Raw genomic sequence first — 21,990 nt, forward strand, 5'->3', positions numbered from 1 at the left:
TTAAAATTTCATAAGGTGCTTTCATTACATAAAAAAATCCACCTTTTCTCCCTGTATCTTGTATTTTGTTCCACTTGGCTTCACTGGGAGATTTGAAAATGAACCGATGTGGAAGGTGAATCCCAGCAAGTGTAATGCAGTGTCGGCTTCCAGCTCGCAAGTGGTTAGACCTTCAGCTGAATTTCAGTTAACGTGCTAGTATTTCAGCAGACTTCTAAAGTTTTCCTCGATGAATTGCTTTTTTCTAAGCAGTTAATTGTGACAGAAGCAAGCTAACAAAACTAAAAATGAGGGATCTCTAACTGAAAACGATCATATGTAAAGTAGGAATTCGACAATTACTATGGAAAGCCAAAAGAAGGCTTTCATCGGGCTGTCTGCTTTTTCATGATAAGCTATTGGGATTATAATGTAATTCCATTGTTTAAGATCATTTCAACAGAAAGAATCAGGAATAAAAACGGAAGTGAACGGCCAGACGGAAACCATGCATTCAGCGGCTGTTATCAGGCAGAGCGCTGTGTGCAAGACACGGGGCCTGGCCTTGGAGGGAAGAACATGCACACAGAGGCAAGCGGACACGCAGCGGACTAGGCAGGTCTGCGGTTGTAGCAGGTGGAAGGAAGGGGGGAAGGAGACGTCGCTCCTGGTTTGGATGATCAGGGAAAGTGTCCCACGGAGGGGGCGTCGGCCAGGGACGGAAGGGTCATTGCTCGTGGCGCGAGTGGCAACAGGGAGGGAGCGAGAAAGCTACAGACAGGCTTATCGTGGGAAAATAAACAGGTAAGCAGGTAGTGATTCCGTAATGCACGGTGCTGTTCCGTGAACTAGTTGATAAAACCCGAGGACACGGCAGAGAAGCAGCAGAGCGTGGTTTTCAGAATTCCGTCTCCGGGCCCGGCACCCTTCCAGCTGTGTGATGGCCGTTAAGCTACACGAGCTCTCTGAGCTGCGCAGTCCTCTCGTGTGAGGTGGGGTTTTCACATCAGGATCGCTAGCAGGAAGTAAGTTAATGCACGCAGAGAACGCAGCGTAGGTTAGGCCCAGAGACCGTGGCAAGTAAACACGGACTCCGAACGGCCATAAACACCAAATCATCCAGAAGTGTGAGTTTCTCCTTTGAAGATCTTTCGAGGAGTGGGGAGCGTGTTGCAGGCTCCAGGGGTCCATCTCTAACCCTGGCACTGCTTCCAGCTGGCCCAGCGCCCGCACAGGAGAAGGGGGGCAGGCAGGGAGGCCTCAGAGCAGGGTTCCCGCAGAGGCACTTGGCCAGGCCACTGGCTGCAAAAGCCGCCTGCGAGCGGGCGCCCTCTGCTGGTGGCTGAAGAAATCCTTCCGGGCCTGCACCGGGGCGTTCTGGAAGCTGTCCTCCGACCTCCCTTTGGACGGCTGGTGCAGGAACTGCCCTGGACTTCCTGCAGATCCGAGCTTTCGGGCTCAGCTGTAGGTGCTGTGCAGGAGGCAAGTGAGGCCTATCGGGCTATTTGGAAGACACCAATCTATGTGCTGTCCACACCAGGTGTGTGATAATGTTGCCAAAGACACGGTTGGCAGGCTGCACGCGTGGAGAACGTATTCAAGAACCCTCTGGACGAGAAACAGTTCATTCTCAAAAAAGCAAAAACCACGGCTCCTGGAGGGCTCCGTCGGTAAAGCGTCTGCCTTTAGCTCAGGTCACGGTCTCAGGGTCCTGGGTTCAAGCCCGTATCAGGCTCCCTGCTCTGCGGGGAGCCTGCTTCTCCCTCTGCCCGTGCCCCTCCCTCGTGCGCATGCTCTCTCTTGCCCCACTCCCAAATGAACAAATAAAATCTTAAAAACAAAAAAACCCACAAAAGGTTCTCTTCTTGTTACTGGTGGTCCTGAAACTTCCCCCCGTGGGGTCAGCAGGTGCCCAGATACATGACTGTGAATGGAAACCCAGGGGCAGAAGTCAGGTCTTGGAAGCATTTCTACTTTGATTTGTGTGCAGATGTTTAACATAGAAGTAGAGATGTGTAAAGCACTTGTGCAGGTCAAAAGGCTTTGGCAAGAAACTTAAGCAACTGAAGTTTGTAACAATCATACACAAACCTGTGAAGGCTTTCTGGATCGTGCAAGCACGGGGATTTTCTTAGCACGAGCAGATCATTTATGGATGGCAGCTAAACAGCGTTCGCCCATCTGTAGCTCACACGGGATCCCAGCCACGTGCAGGCTCTTCTCCCTCGTAAGTGGTCCTGCGTGTAGGTGCATCTGTCTTCTGGCCGTCCCGTCGCCTTGCTCTTGAAATACATTAAACTCTAGAAACACCTTCCTGGGGATAGTTTCAGTGTTCCCTGCGCTTCCAGACGGGCTGCGCTGGCTTCTGGGATATATTCCAGTCGGTGCCAGCGGTCTGAAGGATTTGGGGTCCAACATACGCGCGCTGTTCCCTTGCCAAAAGAGACGGAAATGAAGTTTCTGGAAGGCACAGCGTTTTTTCAGTTGGCACGATAAAGTAGACGGACGTTGTCATATTCATCAAACCGACTTGTTCTGAAACTCTAATACCTACCGCTAGAGCGTGAATGAGAACAGAAGTGGAATCTGCGCCCCCTGCTTCCTTGTCAGGGGGACGGGACAGGCCGGCAGACACTGTGTTAGTAAAATGTGTTCCTGCCCTCCTCTGTCTGTGTCTTTGAGGAAGTGCTCAAGATCTGTCGACACAGGGCATCAACTTAAGAATAGTTGTTGTTTTAAAAATCATTTTAAAAGTGGTATTTTTAAAGTTATATTTAAAAGTTATTTAACAAGTTGTTATTTTAGAGGTGTTATCTTTAAAGTATTTAAAAACATTTCATGGTACCAGCACGCTGCACAGAAGGCCAAGGGCAAAGCCGAGGTCCGCTGGCTGAGTCTGCACCGGGGCCAGGCAGATGCGAACGTACGCTGGGCTCCACCCCGGCTGGGCTCGTGGGAGCGCTGGGACAGTGGGACAGTGTCCCCTCACCTCCTCCGGGTACCCCCGAGAGTAAGGCCACCGGAGAAGAGGCCACGTGCTCCAGCCGTCCTTCAGTCTGGCTTCTGAGGGTCACGAGTGTGGGCGTCCCTGTGCGAACACCGCGACGGCTGCCGGGCGCCAGGGGCATCTTGCTCTCCCCGCTCAGTGCCGGCTGTGCAGGCGCGAGGCCGCGTCTCCGGGAGGGTGTGCGGGTGCGGCGCGGGGCTGAGGTCCGCAGCTCTCACGCACCTTCCACAGGATATCGCGCTTCTCCTGGAGGCGCCCCCAAGCCGTCACCGCGGCGCCTTGGACAGTCCCAGGCACTGAACCACTGGGACCCATTCAAGCCTCCCCACCCTCCTGAGGCCCTGTGACAACTGCCACTCTGCAGCCAAGGAAACTGAAGCCCAGAGAGGTCGCCGATGCAGGCGCGGCCGGGAGCCCGTGAGCAGACGGGGGGACTGGAGCGCGTGAGCCCCACACGGCCCGCGCCGCCTGTCCTGGCCCTCACGGGTCTACGGATGGGTCGCTTCAAACCCCGAGCCTCGCTGCAAGGGGCAGGAATGCCCGGTGTCCCAGAGCTCCCGACACGCTGCCTTCAGCCTCCGCGCTCGTTCACCACGTCAGCCGGCAGGGCCGCAGGGGCGCGCGCGGGCCCTGTGCCGAAGGACACCGCTTCCGGGGGCGAGACAGGAGGAGATCCAGGCTCCAGGATGTTAGGTTGTGACTAACTCAAGTTTTACTTGGCTTTTTCTTTTCCTTTTTTACAAGATAAAATTCGTGTGCCCTCAAGATCACGTTAAGGTCTGTAACCCAGTGGGTTTTAGTATGTTCACGCGGTTTTGCAAACGTCACTCTAACTCGGGTACACTTGCATCCCCCCAGGAGAAACCCCAGACCTGTCCGAGCCCCTCCCCGGCGTCCGCACCCTCAGTCCCTGGCAGCCACTGCTCTGTCTCCCTTCTCTTGGGATTTGCTCATTCTGGGTGTTGTGTGGCTCGGACTCACCTCGCATGTGGTCTTCAGTGACCGGCCGCACTCACGGAACGCCGTGTTCTCTGGGGTCATTGTGCTGGGGATGTGTCAGCGTTTCGTTCCTTCTCGTGACGGGTTATGTTCCCTCGTGTGGAAGGGAAGGTGTCTGTCCGCCCTCAGCTTGATGGACGTGCCCTTGGCTTTAAAGCTGTGCTTCTGGGAAGGTTCCCTACGAAACACAGAATGTTAATTTGTCAGATCTTTTGTCTTGGATATGCGAAGGATTCCAACTCCTTCTGCCTCAAAGGTTTTATGACAGAATCTGCCACTGCAGTGAATGACGCAGACCCTTCCTTCGGCGGAGTGCCCTGTGGCTGGCGGACTGCCCTGAGGCTGGGCCTGCCTTCTGCTTCCAGACCTTGACCTTGCGGGGGGCGGGGCACTGTCCCAGGGGCTGCTGCAGGCTCTGGTCCAAGGCGCCCCCCACAGCAGACAGGAGGGCGAGCGCTTTTCTCCGCGCCCCTCCCCAGAGTCCCCCCCCACCCATCATGTAGTCCTGCAGCCTGGGCGTTAGTGCCTGTCGCGCTGGGTTTTCCCTCCCTGAGTTGAGTCTGGCTCTGCAGCCATCATAGGCCGTTCTCGTGAGACCCGGGCTCACAAAAGGCTTTTCCTACAATCTCTGTCTCTTTTCAGGTCGACCCAGTGTTCACGAGAGAAGTGAAGGCCAGAGTAAAGAGGTAAGCGGAGGAGGCGAGCAGCGTCCTGCAGGGGAGGAGCCCAGCGGCCGGTCCCTCACCCCGCTCCTGTGCCTGCGCCACACTCACCGCGCCCAGGCTCTGTTCCGGCCGCCCCGTGTCACCTCCCCATGGCCCCGGGGGGTCCGGGCGCTCCTGCTCCACCCCCCCCACACCCCCACCCCCGCCTGACAGGAAGGGTGCCAGGCTGGGAGCCTGAGCAGCCCCCTCGGGGGGGTGGAGATGCGCGCACTCACTCGCGCAGGGAAATGCTTTGAAGTTCTAATTTCTAGTTCTAATTTGAAGTTCTAGTTTCCACTGATCACTCTGGCAAAAACTAAAAGACCTAAAATATCAAGCACTTGGTGGAACCGAGGGTACCGAGGGTGCGTTTGCCAGCCCGTTCCAGACGGTCCAGACATGGGCTTGAACACGCGGCAGCCTCACATAAGAAACCACCAGATGTGGCTGGCCCCGGACCACATCCTGAGGGTGACTGGTGGCCCCAAGGCCCCTCCAGTGCCTCCCAGTGTTTAGTGGGGGTACAGGAAAGGGTAGGGACCAACAGGGCCATCTCCCGTTTGGGTCGGCCCCTTTAGATGGTTTCCCCACGGCCCCCCAGGACGGCCCCTCCGTGTCACCGGCCACGGTCAGCACAGGGGACTGGGAAGTCCTGATCTCTCTGCACAGATACACAGGCGTCTTAATCACTCGCCTGCAGATAAAATCACACACAGTTAATGTGAGTGTGGAGAGGGTGTCGCACAGACACGCATCAGTGTTGCTGGATAAAAAACCCAAGACAAAACCTCTGGGCGGTGGGCACCAGGGCGCTTGTTGTAGTCTCCATTGTAGCACTTGTTTCTGTTTCTTGTATGTCTGCTACTGTCCAAACATTCCAAACATTTGAAACAAGATTGTGCTACTAGAAAAAGTGGCCAGAACCTACGTTTGACCCGCGGTACCTGGGGGCATGAGTCACAGCAAGGGCGGCTCATCGGGGCGGGGAAGGACGGAGACCCCCGCCCTACTGCGGCGGTCCTAAGGCTGACTTCTCCGTCCCCCCCCGGCCCCCTGCCCGCCGGACCCGCAGAGGCAGAAAGCTGTCCCCTGCTGCTGTTTCAGGTCGGCCGGGGTGCGGCTGCTTGGTGAGATGCCGCAGGAGGACCTGCACGCGGCCCTGAAGAACTGCTTTGCGGTGGTGAACAGCTCCGTGTCTGAGGGCATGTCCGCTGCCATCCTGGAGGTGAGGCCCCAGCGCGAGCCCCAACATGGAGCCGGGAAGCGGCAGCCCCTCCCGGTCTCATTTGCGGGGGTGTCCTTGTCCATCAAGGTCTGCGCCACTCAGAGCCGTGGAAAACCGCTTACTTGGGAACCTCAAAAGTAGTTTCTGTTTGTTTGTTTGTTTTGCTTAACAGAGAGAGATCACAGGCAGGCAGAGAGGCAGGCCGGGGGTGGGGGGGAAGCAGGTTCCCCACCGAGCAGAGAGCCCGATGCGGGGCTCGAGCCCAGGACCCTGGGATCATGACCTGAGCCCGAAGGCAGAGGCTTGAACCCACTGAGCCACCCAGGTGCCCCTCAAAAGTAGTTAAAAAATAGATACATATTTCGTTTCTCTTTGCCATTTGACCTTGCCACCTACAAAATAAAACAAGGTCACCTCTCTGACCTGCAAGTGTCCTTGATCGGAGGGCGCAGCCGTGGTAAGAGGGGCCAGGAAGCGGGGTGACGGTGTGTTTGGGCAGGAAGCCCCGTTCCGCCTTTTCTTCTCCTCCTTTCCCGTGGGCTCTGTCATCCCGCAATGCCGGGGACGACAAGGGTGGGACTCGCGCGTGTGGGGCGGGGAGCACCACGGAGCGGGGGTGACAGGTGCACGGGGAGGGGTGGGCAGGGGCGTGAGGGAGAGCTGATCCCCTCATCTCGCATTCGGCTCCGGAAAGGACTTTTTCCTTTCTCTCGTCTTGTTGCCGCGTCCTTGCGGGCTGGCCTCCCTTTCGAGAGCCAGCCCAGCCCAGGGCGGCCTCCGTGTCCCCGTCCGGACCAGCGCGCGCTCCCGGAGCCCCGCAGCAGGTGCCGGCACGCGGCAGGCGGCAGGCGTGCGTAAGTGCTGGCGCGGGGACCTGCTGCAGGGCAGGCGGCGCTGGCGCTGGGCCTCCAGGCCTTCGGGGCGGGCCCCACGCGTCCAGTCTCACCAGCTGAGAAATGGCTGCCGAGAGCGCCGCCACCCTTCCGGCCACCTGTCCCACCCGTCCCCTCCAGACGCGAGCTGAATCCACTGAACTTGCTGCCTAAAGGTACAGTGTAGGGTTCGCACAGCACGGCACTTCCCCGGAGCAGCCCAACAGGAACCCTCCCTGCGCTGAAGGACCGAGTCCCGCCCCTGCCTAGTGTCTCCTCGTAGCGTCCTTTAAAGAAGCAGAACACGAAACCCAAAGCAGCATCAGGGCCAGGAAAGAAGTGCCACATCCGGCCTCGAGGCTGGAGCGCGCCACGCGGACCGTAACCCCCTGGTCTTCAGGCGGAGGCGGACCCGACCCGAGCCGGCCCGCTGGCCCCCGGCTCGTCCAGCCGCCCCCCGTCCCCAGAGCTGCGCCCTTCGCTCTCTGCTGCAGCTCCAGAAAGGCACGTTGTCCCGCCCCGGCCTGGACTGGGCTGAACTGCCCCCTTGTCTGGGAGTGCGGGTTTTCTGGCGCAAGGTCCGAAGTCCTGGCGAAGCAGAATTCAGGGATGACTTCATCACTGGCACGTGGCGCTGTCACTGCCGGTGACTTGCTGTCGGATCTCATTTCCTTCAAAGGCAAGGCAGCTGTTGGCAAATCTGTCTTAAATGTTGACGTTGTGCTCCTTTTGAAAACTCCAAAATAACCTTTGGGCTGAGTCTCTGAATGAGGCTGATTTGAGGGGCGCGGCCCTCGCGCCTGTCATGAGGACCCATTCAGACGACCGGAGTGGTGAATCACAGAAGGAATGCGCATTGCTTTGCAAGGAAGGGATCTTTCGACCTCCCAGAATTAGCTTTGTTTTCCCATGGAAGCATATAAAAATCTCATTTGCTGAAATACATCTCTCACGGAGAGACTCCAGAAATCAAGCTCGAGCTGGAAGCGTGAGCCATAGGGCAAACGTTCCTACAGCGAATGTGTGGCTTCAAGTTTGGGCTTATTACGGACTTGACTACCCCACACAGTGAAACGAAATAGTACAGAAAAGTTTGTTCTCACCACAGTCCTCCGACTTGGGTTCTCCTCCCCGCCCCAGAACAGGCGCCTGCGCAGGCTCCCCTCCCGGTCCATTTCCGCTGGCCCGGGGAAGGAAGACCGAGAAACAAGGCAGTTTTGGGGCTCTTGGCTTCTGGACCGAGACCCGAATGATTGCAGGCTCACTGAGGGGCTCTCCGAGGACAACTGTGACTCTGTGCCCTTTTGGCTGTGGCTAGTTTCAAAGTGTCGGCTGTGTGGCCATGCTGTGCCCTTCCCACTTAAGAAACTGAGGCGTCACATGAAAATGGTGTCACTGGCGTTTAATTTGGGGTGGTGGGGAGGGGCCTGCAGGGAGGTGAGGAGTTTTTCAAGGCACAAGATGGTCTCTTGCATCCAAGCATTGCTCCCCAGATGCCCTGGGGATCCGCATTGAGAAACATTCTAACTTGAGCGATGTAAGATCCAAGTGCAGTGCGGTGTGCTGGGGGCACTCTCCGACCCGCCTGGTCCCCATCTGACAGGCAGCTGTCACTGCACTGGACACGCACTGGTCAAGGCTGGGGAAACACAAGCTAGCCTCTCCACCAGAAAACCCGGAGTCCCGGAAATCAGAATTCCTTCCGGAAATACAGGTGACGGGGCCCACACTTCCAGCCTTGGCGGAGGGAGCCCTAGCAGCTGCTTTGGAGACGGATCTGTGTGTGGAGGGGAGGCAGCACCTCTGGAATCTTCTGGAAGCTCTGCAGAAAATGGGGCACAAGCTACAAAGGTTCTTCTCGAGGTGGAACTGGAGGTTTCCATCCACTGATGACAGGTGGAGAAGCTCCACCGGAAGAAATCAGGGTGTGCGGACTGAACCTGGCGCAGACACCTTCCACTCCTGGAACCCCGGAGCCAGGTCTGGACTGCCGTCCGCCAGCTCTGCGCCGCACGAGCCTCGTCTGTGTTCACCAGCAGAAAGCGTGTGCGGGGTGCACGCACGCGTCTCCCGACACCGTGGAACACCAGGTGCCGCTGCCCGCCGGGTCTCGGGACTGGCTCCACACTCGCATCCTGCCCTGGCACCTCGCCTTTTGTCCAGGCAGCTTGGTTTTAAGGAGGCGACGTCACACCTTGAGACAGTGACGTGACAGTCAACCATCGGATGCCCGAGTGCCGTGTCTTGCCGCATGAGAACAGCCTTCCCACCCACTTCCTTCTGAAGACGTGTCCTTTCCCGGTGACAGTTTAGTTCTCAGGAGAGGACGTCAGAGTTCCTCGTCTGTGACTACACGACATCAAGTCTGCCCACCCCCCTCCTCGGGGACGCAGAGCCTGGAAACGGTCATCGCACTAACACGCCTGTGAGTTCTTTCCTTCCACCGAGGGCACTGGGTGTGCTGGGTGTGGGCTGTGCCCTGGAGACACAGCAAAGAGCAGGACCCAGAGAAGTCCCGGTTCCTGGGGAATTTCTGCCCGTTTGGGCTGAAAGAGGGAACTGGAAACAGGAAGTGAGGAAATCCGCAAATCAATGAAGAAAGCTCTGGGCAGGAAACAAAGGGGGCGCCTGCGTCAGGCGGGAGACGAGGCTCTGGTCAGCCGCTGGGGAGGCCGTGCTGGTCAGCGGGCAGTGTAGGCGCCGAGCCGTGTCCCTGCAAGAGCCAGTCTGGGTCCCACCTCAGAACCTCTCCTGGACATGGGGTCTGCGTTAAGATGGGTCATTAGGTTGGACCCCGAGCCACTGTGCCAGGGATGCCGGTAAGAGGGGATTTGGGCGGCCAGGCGCGGGGAGACAACGGGAGAGGACGGCATCTCCTGAGCGAGGCGGGAGCCCTGGGCCGGATCCCTGCCCACGCCCTCAGAAGCAATGGCCCTGAACCTTCTCTCGGACTCCCGGCCTCCAGAACCATGACCTTCCTCGGTTTAAGCCACCGCAGCTGCAGTGCAGTTCCCTGTGCACACTCGGGCAGCCCGAGCGTGGCCCTTGAACCTGGCCCTGAACGAGGAGAAAAGCCACCCAGGAGGATCTGTGGGCAGAGAACCTGCTAGAGGGAACGGCGGGAGCCCTACGGAGCCGTCAGAACCAAACACATCCCCGTCCCAAGCTGGGCGCTCTGCCTGGGGGTAAGCCACCCTCCCTCCAGGAGCAACGCGGCTTCCGCAGAAAACACTACCAGCCCCGCTGCCGTGGCCATCCCGTGGGAGACACTCGCCACATGGACAGTGTGCGTCAGCGACCCCACCTGTCCCCGACAAGGGAGATCGCTAACAAGAGCTATCCCTGGACAGTCAAGACACAGCACTAAAGAAGGAAAAAGCCACAGAATTTATCACAGACAGAAAACACAGACATTTTGGAGATAAAGAAAAACTCATTACTTTATGTTCTATGACATCACCACACTTACATGTCAACTTAATGATTTAGCACCGTAGCAGTGAGCAGTTAGCAATGAAGTATGCACTCACTGGGCAACGAGATTTACTGAAAACCATGTCTGGGGGCCTGCCTTTTATAGATCATTATTTCGGGCTTTTGTCCCTGACTAGGACACACTCCGAAGAAGTTCAGAGGTCTTCCACACTGTCTTTTTAAAATGCTTCCAAAATACAGTTTTACTGAGATGTAACTCACAAAACGCGCATACATCCGTTCACTCACTCGCAGCACTAGTTTCGTTCAAAGTGTGCGATTCAGGAGTTTCTAGCATATCCCCAACCTGGGAGCCGTCAGCATTATCAATTTCAGGAAATTTTCATCAACCCAGAAAGAACTCCTGGACACATCCTCAGGCACTCGCTGTTTCTCCCCAACGCCCACCCCTCCCCCCAGGCCAAGTCCACCCCGAGATGACAACCACCAGTCTGTGTCGGTCCAGTCTGTGTCCTCCAGACATTGCATATACAGGGAAGCTGAGGACGTGGGGGCTCTGGGACCTGCTTCTGTCACCAACTTGATGTTCTCTTGCTACAGGACGCGTCTGGACCTCATTCCTTTGTATCTGAGACATGCCGTGGTGCGCACACGCTGCACTTACGGATCTCGTGCCGGGTCGTGCACAGCTGGGCTGGGTCCACTTCCTGAGTAGCGCTGCTGGGCACAGCTGTGGGCACGTGTTTGGCCACAGGGTTCCATTTCTCTTGGGTCCGCCTCCAGGAGCAGACTTGCGGGGTCCGTGGGAGCTCTGTGTTTAACTGTTGGAGGAGGAACCACACCACCTTCCAGGGTGAGCACAGCGGCTCACTGCTCACCGGCAGGGCGCGGGGAGGCTCGAGTTTCCCCACAGCCCCCTCAGCCGCTACTGTCTTCCGGGTGCCAGCCGTCCTGGGGTGTGCGACGTCGTAGCGCGCTGCGGAATTCACTTACATTCTCTAAAGATGGTGTGGGACGCCTCTTCGGGTGTTTCTTGCCCTATTTATATCTTCCTTGAAGAAATATCTTCTCAGATTGTCCATTTTTTTAAATTGGGTTGTCTTTCTCATTATTAAGTTGTAAGAGCTCTTTATATATTGTAGGTATAAGTCCCTGACCAGATAGATGCTTTACAAACCCATGCTTTAAAACCCACTCTGTGGGTTCCATCTTTTCATTTTCTTAATGGTTTTCATTGAAGTTCCAAAGTCTAAGATGTTTTATTAAGGTCAGTGTATCTATTTTCATCGTTGTTGCTGTTGCTTGTGTTTTCGGGGTCATAGCTAAGAAAGCTTGCCTGACCAAGCTCTCAAATATTTACTCCTGTATTTTCTTTGGGGGTTTTATGGATTTAGCTCTTACATTGGACTGATGATTCACTTTGAGTTAATTTGTATGGTCCAAGAAAAGTGTTCAAATTTATTTTTATGCTTGTGTATGCTGCGTTTTTATTTATTTTTTAAATTATATTAAAATTTTATTCCAAATTTTAATATAATTTAAATTTACTTTCTTTCCAGCTTCCTAGTTTCTAAGGGCACCTGTTTTTTATGTGGGATTTTGAGGTTTGAAATGCAACCTAGAGCTCCAGGCAGTGGAGTTCAACTCCATGAATCTTATTGATTCAGGCAGAGAAACCATCAGCAACCTCGATCTTATTTGGTGTGGTGACTGTGCCCAGAAATGAGTCTAAGTTCTTCAGTACCATTGGTTAATCCTCCCCACAACCCTTAAGATTTTATTCTCATCCTATTTTACATCAGAGAAAATGGGCAAACATGCGAGAGATTGTGACAGTGGCTCAAGGTCAGACAGCTAGTCCAGCAAACCCTTGCCCACCGTGGGGGTGAGAAGCCCTGAATCCCACGCAGTTGAAGATCCCTTGCAGCTTCCGACTGCCCAAAAACATAACTACTAATAGCCTCCTACTGCCCAGAAACCTTACCAGTAACATAAACGGTCAGGGAACACATATTTTGTATGTTGTATGTATTATATACTGTATTCTTACCATAAAGAAGCCAGAGAAAGAAAAATGTTATTAAGAAAATCTTAAAGAAAAATATATTTACAGTCTTATAGTGTATTTATTTAAAAAAAAAAAAAAAAAACCCTCTGTGAAAGTTAAACTCAAAATGGATGAAAGACCTCAACGTGAGGCAAGAATCCATCAGAATCCTAGAGGAGAACACAGGCAGTAACCTCTTCGACATTGGCCACAGCAATTTCTTTCCAGATAAGTCTCCCAAGGCAAGAGAAACAAAAGCGAAGATGAACTTTTGGGACTTCATCAAGATCAAAAGCTTCTGCATAGCAAAGGAAACACTTAACAAAACAAAGAGGCAACCCACAGAATGGGAGAAGATATTCACAAATGACACTACAGACAAAGGGCTGATCTCCAAGATCTATAAAGAACTCCACCAACTCAACACCCAAAAAACAGATAATCATGTCAAAAACTGGTCAGAAGACATGAACAGACACTTCTCCAAAGAAGACATACAAATGGCTATCAGACACATGAAAAAATGTTCATCATCATTAGCCATCAGGGAGATTCAAATCAAAACCACACTGAGATACCACCTTACACCAGTTAGAATGGCCAAAATTAGCAAGACAGGAAACAACGTGTGTTGGAGAAGATGTGGAGAAAGGGGAACCCTCTTCCACTGTTGGTGGGAATGCAAGTTGGTGCAGCCACTCTGGAAAACAGTGCGGAAGTTCCTCAAAAAATTAAAAATAGAACTTCCCTATGACCCTGCAATTGCACTACTGGGTATTTACCCCAAAGACACAGTTGTAGTGAAAAGAAGGGGCAGCTGCACCCCAATGTTCACAGCAGGAATGGGCACAGTCGCCAAACTATGGAAAAACCAAGATGCCCTTCAACAGATGAAAGGATAAGCAAGATATGGTCCATATATACAATGGAGTGTTACGCCTCCATCAGAAAGGATGAATACCCAACTTTTTTTATCAACATGAACGGGACTGGGGGAGATTATGCTGAGTGAAATAAGTCAAGCAGAGAGAGTCAGTTATCATATGGCTTCACTTATTTGTGGAGCAGAAGGAATAACACGGAGGACACTCGGAGATGGAGAGGAGAAGCGAGATGGGGGAAATCAGATGAACCAGGAGAGACTGTGGACTCTGAGAAACTGAGGGTTTTACCGGGGTGGGGGGTGATGGGTGAGCCTGGTGGTGGGTATCACGGAGCGCACGTGTTGTATGGAGCTCTGGGTGTCGTACATAAACAGTGAATGTTGGACACAACATCAAAAACTACTAATGTACTGTATGGGACTAATGTAAGACAATTTTTAAAAATCCATGTTTAAGTGGACTCAGAATTCGAATCCCTGCTTCGAGGGTCAGCTGTGCGTAAAAGAGCGAGCATTCAGACCCAGGCAGAAGAGCTTCAGAGCATGTGTTCTGAGAAAATTATCATTTTGATTTTCAAATGTTTAAAACCCAGAGAACTGACAGCACAATGAGTAGTCACATACCCCTCACCTACGCTCACCCCTGTGCCCTGTCTCCCCCACCGCCTCTCTCTCTCTCTCACACACACACACACACACACACACACTCACAGGATACCTCCAGTTTAAGTCCTGCCACCGGAGGCTTCCCCTTGCTCTGTTCCACATTTATATCCCCTTGTCCCACAGCCATACCCCAGTTTCCAAATATGTGGTCAGAAAACATACTTTGCGTGATTTCGGTCTTCCTGAATGCGCTCGTATTTCTTTGCGTTCAGCGTGGAACACGTCCTGGAGAGGGAGCCACACGTACTGGGGAGGAATGTTCCTTCTGCAGCCGTTGGGGGTGTCCGGGAAATGTCAGGTTAAGTGGGTTAGTGCTGCTCCGGGCTTCCGGCTGACAGGTGTCTGTCCTGTCGCTCTATCAGTTATTGGGGGGGGGGGGTCAGGATATCTAATTATGATGATTAAATTGCCTGTTTCTCCTCTCAGTTCTGTCAGTTGTTGGTTCAGGTGTACGGGGCTCTGTCCTCGGGCATGTGCACACATGATAACTTTTAAGTGTTCCTGCTGTGTGGATCCTTTTCTCGTTAAGATGCCCCTCTGTCTCCAGGAACAGGTCTTGTCCCCCAGGCCATTTGGTCACGTTAACGCCACCAGGGAAGCTCTGTGGTTTCTGTTCACAGGTACATTTTCTCATCCTTTGACTTTCCAACTTTGGTGTCTTTGAGTCCAGCGTGTTTCTCTTGTAGGCGGTGAACATGGCTAAGTCTTGCTGTTGTCGCCCAGCTGGACGACTTCGGTCCTCTGAGTGTGTTCTGGTGCATTCGACGGGGTGTGGGAACTGCCGTGGTCCGTTTCCGCGATTTCTTCGTGCGCTGCTGCATTCTGTTTGCTACTGTCTTCTTCAGGGTTTTCACGGAGGTTGGGACGTGAGGTCGGCCTGCGGCTTCTCTTCCCAGGCCGTCTGTCCTGTGCTTTGATGTGGCTGGGGGCCTCCTCTCCTGACACTTACTTGGGACGTTTCTTTCTTCTTCGGTGACCTGGAACCGCTCCTGCAGCCCGGGGACGCAGCGGTTCGAGGACTTCGCAGAATTCGCCTGTGACACCGTCTGAGACGGTCCTTCCGTTGCACATCGTTTCCGCGATAAGTTTTCTGTTTACTCCCGAAATTGCGGTTTCAGCTCTTCTGCCGCCGCCGCGGTCGGTTAGGGAAGAAGCGGTCTTCCCGGTCGCTGCCCGCTGCCGCCGGGCGCGCGGTTCACGCGGGACTGCGGGAGGCACCCGCCTGGGATTCCGGAATCCCTCGTGCCCCAGTGACCCGCGCCCCCTGCCGCTGCCTGCTCTGGCTTGCTCCTTGCTTGGGAGGAGAGCCGCTGGCGGCTTCGTTACTTCACTGATGTTTTTTCTTCCAGAGAAGAGCCCCTGGGTTTATCAGCCGCGTTGCTCTTGCCGTCCGCGACAGTGACTGCGTTTGTGTGACACTGTCCTCCTCCTCTGGCTGGATTTGCTGTTTCCTTCTCATGGCCTTTTGCTTCAAGCGAGGTTCCCCCACGGGGCAGTACCAACTCACTGTCCCCGTCTGCCACCTGCTGCCGTCAGCCCAGCCCCCGTGTCCTGCTGTTTGCAGGCTGAGAACAAACTTCTGTCCAGTGAGTGACAAGGAAGGGACAGTTCTAGTGGGGCGCAGCCTTCCACGTAGGATGGGGGCTCGGCGAGCGCTGGTCGAGCGGATACACCAGTGAGTGTACGCGACACGAGGGCCGATGACAAGATTCTTCTTTGCCCGAGACGGGGGTTTCAACTCCGTTCTCTCCCAGCGGCGGCTCGGCCTGTGGGGCTTTGGTCGTCGGTTCCGTCAATCTGCATCTGTCCCCTCTCGATCCCGTGTCGGCCACAGATGCTTCGCGGGTCCTGACGCGGACTCAAATCGGGATAAACGTACCCTGTGAGTGTGGAAATGCTGCGGGGCTGCCCGGAGCAGGAGCGGCGCGACGTGTCAGTCACCCTCTCTCTGAGCTCTGACCTGACGGGAGGTGGTGGGTGACGGCATGGTCTCAAAGGTCGCGCCCATGTGAGGAGGAGGCAGTGACTTCACAAACGTCTAGAAAGGAAACCACAGTGTGTTGTGCTAGTTGAATGAGCCGGTGGCCCGCACTATGACAAGTGCAGAGACAAGCCGTGGGACTCCGCGTCACTCACTGTGATCAGATACGACCTTGTCGCTGATGTCGCGGATGTGCTGGTCGGCTTATGCCAAAACCACACAGCGGTATCTGTGCACAATGACTGCGGACTCTCTCACGTTCAGCCGAGAACCAGGGAGAAATCCAGAGCCTCGTCCGCAGGCTTGCTACCTCAGCGGCTCCTGGGCTGCACTGCAGAGTGGCGGGAGGAACTTTCAGGAATGCCGGATCATGGGGTGGGGGGTGCTGCGATGCCAGATCATGGGGCAGGGGGGCCACGCTGGGCAGGGGTCAGGGCTCCTCCTCACTCCAGGGGACAGCACTGCGGTCCAAGGGGGACATGCACTGTGGGGCCCAGAGCAAAGACAGTGAAGCAAGAGCTTCACTGAGACCAAGGCCTGTCAATCCCAGGCTGTCGGACGGGCCTGCGGCATGTCAGAGCCCCGGGCCCACCCCGGAGCCGGATGCCCTTGGGACGGCGGTGCTGGGACGCGGCCGCTCCCGTTACTGCTCTCCTGTGCCGCGCGGTGCCTCCTTCCCGAGTGTCGTGACCATCGAAGACCCTAGACAGGACACTACAAAAGGACGGCGGAAACCTGCTGCCCTCGGGTAACTTTACGTTTCTGAAGATCAAACCTCACCCCTTTGTGACCAAATGTTTATGACATGAAAAGAGATGCCACAACAGTCAGAGCGTCTGAAACATACTTTTGTGGAGTAAAAGCCACATTATCGGTTTGCTCTTGACGCCAAACCCATCCTGCCGTGGATGCCAGGTTGCAAAGGGACGTCCCTCTCACGTGCTGGAGGGCCCCTGAGTGAGCGGCGCTGAGTGGGCACAGGTCTACGCAGCCCCAGGAGGCTCAGTGTCGGGGGCTCCCCAGAACCAGAGGAGGAGAACTGGCTGCCCGGCCGGGCCGATGAGGCCAACTCTGCCCGCTGAGCTCTCGGGCACCTTCCAAGGCCTCGATGCTCGTCTGTGCGGGGCCGCGGATGCCGCGAGCCGATCCCAGACCTTGGGGGTGGGAAGCCTGCTCAGTGCACAGTCGGGACGACGAATCGCGTTCCTTCGTACTCTGCTCTGCGTGCCGTTCCTGCGGCTTGCGCTGGGGGCGCCTGGCTCACTGGGCGAGTCATTAGGGTAATTACGGTTGTGCGCTCCAGACTGTCACTGCACAAGTGTCAAGCGAACACGGGAGGCGACGGGCAAGGGGGGGTTCTTCGTGACACCACGGTAATTATGCCAAAGTCTTGCAGAATAGAGCTTTCCAGAACCTGCAACAGGAAGTTCTCACAGTGCAGGACGTACTATGCCAGTGGAACGTTTCGATCGGGTGCGGTGCTGGAGGCCTGGCGGGCACAGACGCTACTTCCCCCAGGGGCTCGTCCGCCGGGGACGGTCGTAGTCACGGCTGCCCACCGGTCTTCTCTCTCCCGTCCGCAGGCCATGGACCTGGAAGTGCCGGTGCTGGCCCGGAACATCCCCGGGAACGCGGCGGTGGTGCAGCACGAGGTCACAGGCCTGCTGTTTTCAGACCCTCAGGTAAGGAAGCGTTTGTCCGGGACGGTTTTCGTCGGCATTTCCCACGGACCGTCCGGGGTTCGCATCTTTCGGCCCGTGCCCTGTGCCCCTCCCTGGCGGGAGCCCTGCATGCAGCCTGTGTCCTCTGTGGCCCCGGGGGCAGTTCAGAAAATCCCAGAACAGAGACCCAAACACAGGACCTGCTCCTGCTCCCGATCCTGCCTCTGACAAGCGGCGCGGCCTTGAGCCCGTCAGGCCCCCTGATGCTTGGATTTCTGGTCTCCGGGTGGGCGCATTCGGACAGACCGTGGATTTCTAGAACACCTACCGGTGTTCAGCAAGATGGCCGTGTGTCTGAGCGCCGTCATGCCTCAAAACAGCGCACGCAGCGAGCCGGCACTTTATGTGAAGACAACACGTGGGACAGTGCAGCCGGGAGCGGACACGGCCGGGGCATGACGGTGGGCAGGGGGGCCTCCGGGAAGTGTGCGAAGGGGTCTGGGGTGCGCCCGTGGGTGTCTGCCCACAGTTGGGCCCAGGACGTGTGGCCTGGCCTGGGTCTCCAAGCTGTTTTCTCTGGAACAAGCAGAGCTCGTGATCCCTGCTGCCCCCTGGGGCGGTGCCGGGCGCAGGCAGAGGGACACACGAGTCTGTCTGAGTGTGTCAGACCTCCGGCCGGCTGTCCTCATGGGAGAGGCACGGCCTCCATCACACCCGGTGTCCGCGGCAGGAGGCAATGCCTTAGGCCTGAGTTTTGTCCTTTGAGTCTTTAGAACTTAGGTTCTTCCTGCCGGCGTCTTCCCGAGAGCACATGTTATATTCAAGAGCGTGGGGATTTACACTTAAAAATTAGAGTCCACGCAAATATTAGAAAATTCAGTTTTCAGATTTCCTCTGGCACATGCTTACTCCGAGACAGCTTTCCCTCCCCCTTGCCACAACCCTGCTCCCCTCTCTTCCCTGCGGCCTGGGGTGCTGCCCCCCAGCCCCGGGCCGGGGGAGGCCGATGCAGCAGCCAAGGAGCCCGGGATACGGGGTGACTGTCCGGCCGAAGGCATCCCGGCCGCTAACGCCTTCCCTTTCGGCGGCAGCGCCTGCGGCCCGAGCGGCGTCGGGACAGGGAGAGCTGACGGCAGTGACCTGTCGCTTCTGCAGACCCCGGCTTGCTGCTTTCCGCCCCGTTCTGGGGCTCCGGCGGTCCACACCCGCCAGCTTGTGGGTCAGGCAGTTGTGCCTCCCCGCCCCCCGCAAGGTCATTTACTGTCCTCTCCCCGAGCCCCCGTCGGCGCGTTCCGGAGCTCTAACTTCGGCGGGCGTCCGCGCACGAGGACAGCACGGTGCTTCCGGCACGGCCTCCCTCTGACACTTGCCAGCGAGCGTCCCCTCCCCCCAGGAGGGTCATGTCCCCCGGCTCCGGGACACGGCGCCACGGCACACAAAGTCAAGGACTTGTTTTGATTCTACGACGTCAATATTGGTGTCACAAAGGATTCTAAAAAACGAAAGGACACTTCAGGTCTCACGTCGGGGGAGGCCGCGGGCTGTGTTAACACACTGAAAAGCCTGCTAGACGGGGCCGTCACCGCGACTTTGTTTTGTCTTCTTTACGGCGGCCACCAGACCCGACCAAGCGCAGGGCGGGAGCCTGCTTCCAAAACGAGACGCATTTTAAATAAGCCGTCAAGCGTGGGGGAGTCCGCGCAGCCCGGGCTCAGCGGCGCGCACCGCCGGCCGGCGGTGGAGTGTGAAAGGGTTATTTCCAATCCGCACCCAAATACGGATCAGAAGTGGCATTTAACCTGGTAAGGGGGACAGCGGCTGCATCTGGACTCGGTCGGTGGGCGCGCTTTGTCCCTGATGGACGTGATAGAGACGACCAGGCCGGGGGGCTCACCGATCGCTCACACATATCAGACCCCCCTCACCCACCCTTTGAAACAGCAAACAAACCGCGCGTGGGCTTTGCTTGAATGACATCAGTGATGGTCAAGGGCAGCCCTGGTGCTTGTTTATTTTGTGAACGTCTGTGTGGAATTAAACCAGCAGCCGCGAGGGAAACCTGATCTCTCCTCCGAGAGCACAGCCTGGGTTCTGTGGCGGTCCCCGCCTGAGCCCTCGCTCCCCGTCTCCCCTCCCCGTGCCTGTGGCACTCCGCGGTCCGGTCTCCACACCCCGTGACAGCCTCTGCACCGTGGCCGCGGTCAGGGGACAGACTGGCGCCCACGTGCGGCGTCCTGAGCACCCGCGCCTTCTGGCCGTCAGGGTCAGGCGCACGGCCCAGCAGCTGCGTGTGCGGGCGCCGTCTCCCCAGGGGCCCCAGCGGCTTCCGCGTCTGGCGTTGGAACGCGGAAGATGGGGTCAGTCCTATCAGGGCCTCGGTGAGCCCCACCAGCAGGAGCGAGGTTGTGAGGGAAGAAGTGTGTGCGCAGTAAGTGTGGCTGTGAGGGGTGGGGGTGGGGAGAGAAGCAGCAGGTTTGAACCAGGCTCCCGCAAGGCCAGGAGGCTCGTGCTCTCACATCGGGCCGCAGGGCAGACCACACGCCCCTGGCGAGCAAAGGGCCCCGACAGTGCCCACCGCCAGTCACCCTGGGCCCACAGGCCCGAGTCACGCCCTTGCCATGTCTGAAGACAAGCTGGAACTCCCAAATTATAACTGGATTTTACCCACTTGTGAGTGTTGACAATTCCGTTGGCTCTTGGCTTAAACGTCGTGGGCCTCGCCAACCATCCAGGGGAGACCTGCTGGGCGGCTAGCCGTTAGACGTCTGCTCTAGATGCGGGCTGTTCCCTCTGTGAGCAAGTGAGGGACAGGACCGTCACCGCAGCGGCGACATTCCCAGCGAGGTCATGTCCAAGGAGGCACATTCCTAGCTCGGGACCAGGCCTTGCCCTCCAGACACAAGAGAAGGTTAGGGGTCCTCAGGTGTCTCGGGAGTGGAAGGACACACCAACCAGAAAGAAGAGTCTGGGCTTCAAGTGACAGGACAAGAGTGACGGCTTCTGTCTGTCGCTGTGCCGCGAGGCAGGGAGTCGGACCCCGCCACAGGGCAGGTGAGTCAGAGGACTTTCCCTGAGGCCCTGCCACGTGGTGGGCACCGAGTGAGGTCCTGGAGGCAGAAGCTGGGAGGGCAGGTCCAGGTCGCGGGGGTTTGTGGTCCAGGCAGCGTGGTCCTGAGATAGGGCAGCACAGCCTCTCCCCGCTCTCAGCACCGTGGGCAGCACCCCCGGTCGGACGCGGTAGGATCCACCCCGGGACGCTCTCAGGTTCTGCTCTGCGAGGGTCAGGCTGGCCTCGAAGGACAAGGTGCCCCACAGGGAAGGGTCCTGGCGGCGGCAGAGCCCCGTGCACGGGAGCTGGGGTGTTGGCAAGCCGCAGGGGAGCTGGAGGGGTGCGGCGCGCGGGGGCGCAGGGAAACGGCGGAAACAGACAAGAACCGCGGGGCCGGCTCGCAGGAGCGCGGCGGGCACAGAGCTGACGCGGCCCCATGGTCTCCGTCTGCTGGCGGCGGGCTCTCATTTTTTACTGTCCACATGGTTTTTACAGAAAAATCGACAACATAAAAATTAAAAAGAAACTTTTATCATTAGCCACTTGGAGACAACCTCCTATTTTTGCAGGACACACGCACGGGGGACGCGTCCCCGTCCCCGCTTGGACTCGCCACTCCGCAGCCGCTTGGCTTCACGGTCTGTGGTGAGCGGCCCGTGTCCGCGGCTGCTGCGCTCAGCCGAGTCTGCGGGTGGTGAGCCCATCCCCGCTCCTGTTCCCACGGGTGCAGAGACCGTGCGCTCTTCCCCCGGGGGCACTGCGCACCGCGTGCAGAAGGTGCTCCTCGGAGCAGGGACGATGCGTGGACCCCGACAGCTGGGCTGCTCGCCATTCGGGGGCTCCTGCTCGTCGGGGCCATTCCCGGAGCCGGGTCCAAGAGAGCCGTGCCGTGAGTTGTGGCCACGTGAAGGCACGGCGGGTGGCTGAGGTCCGAGGGAGGGAGACTGCGCTGGCTACGAACAGGGCAGTGTGTGGACATTCGTGTGGACCAGGATGGCGGCCACCAGCCCACCAGTGATCGTCCCCTGCTCCCCCAAGGGTCTGTGGGCCGAGGTGGCCGAGCCCAGCCTCAGCAGGACAAAGAATCAGGAGCCTTTGCAGGGGCTGGAGGTGGCCTTCACCCGCAGGTCTGTCTCCCACAGCCCACTCCCCTGGACGACCTGCCAGGGAGCCTCACATCCATCCCGGGTCCCCGAGGCACAGCCAGGATGACTCCATGGCAGATTTACCGCCACTTGTCTTGAGGGCCTGCTCGTTCTCTCTGACCCGGCTGTGGTCACTGTTGCGCCCTGGAACCTCCCCCGGGCCAGCGCCCCCTCATGGCGTTCCCTCTCGTTCTGGTCTTCGCTTGCCGAGGCGGGAGGAGGGCGACGCAGGTCCAGGGCCGAACGGTCTGAGCGCAGTCCCGTCCTGGACGCTGACCGCTTACCGTGGGCCCCTGGGTGCGGTCCCCGAACCCCTCTCTGCTCCTGTTCCTCTGTC

The 21,990-nt window shown here is 57.1% G+C and overlaps 1 protein-coding gene across 7 annotated transcripts in view; it reads left to right on the forward strand.

Annotated features, from left to right (window-relative positions):
- Positions 1-21,990, forward strand: part of GLT1D1 (glycosyltransferase 1 domain containing 1) — a 101,111-nt gene that overhangs the window by 66,142 nt on the left and 12,979 nt on the right. For 6 of the 7 annotated variants that reach the window (XM_082699868.1, XM_082699865.1, XM_082699867.1 and 3 more), the window contains 3 exons: positions 4,628-4,671; positions 5,794-5,914; positions 17,382-17,480. In XM_082699868.1, the coding sequence (XP_082555994.1) occupies positions 4,628-4,671; positions 5,794-5,914; positions 17,382-17,480 (264 nt within the window). The remainder of the gene's footprint in view (positions 1-4,627; positions 4,672-5,793; positions 5,915-17,381; positions 17,481-21,990) is intronic. The other variant, XM_082699869.1, reaches the window with a different exon arrangement.

The sequence above is a fragment of the Mustela nivalis genome (assembly GCF_964662115.1).
Source record: "Mustela nivalis genome assembly, chromosome: 14".
NCBI classification, from domain to species: Eukaryota; Metazoa; Chordata; class Mammalia; order Carnivora; family Mustelidae; genus Mustela; species Mustela nivalis.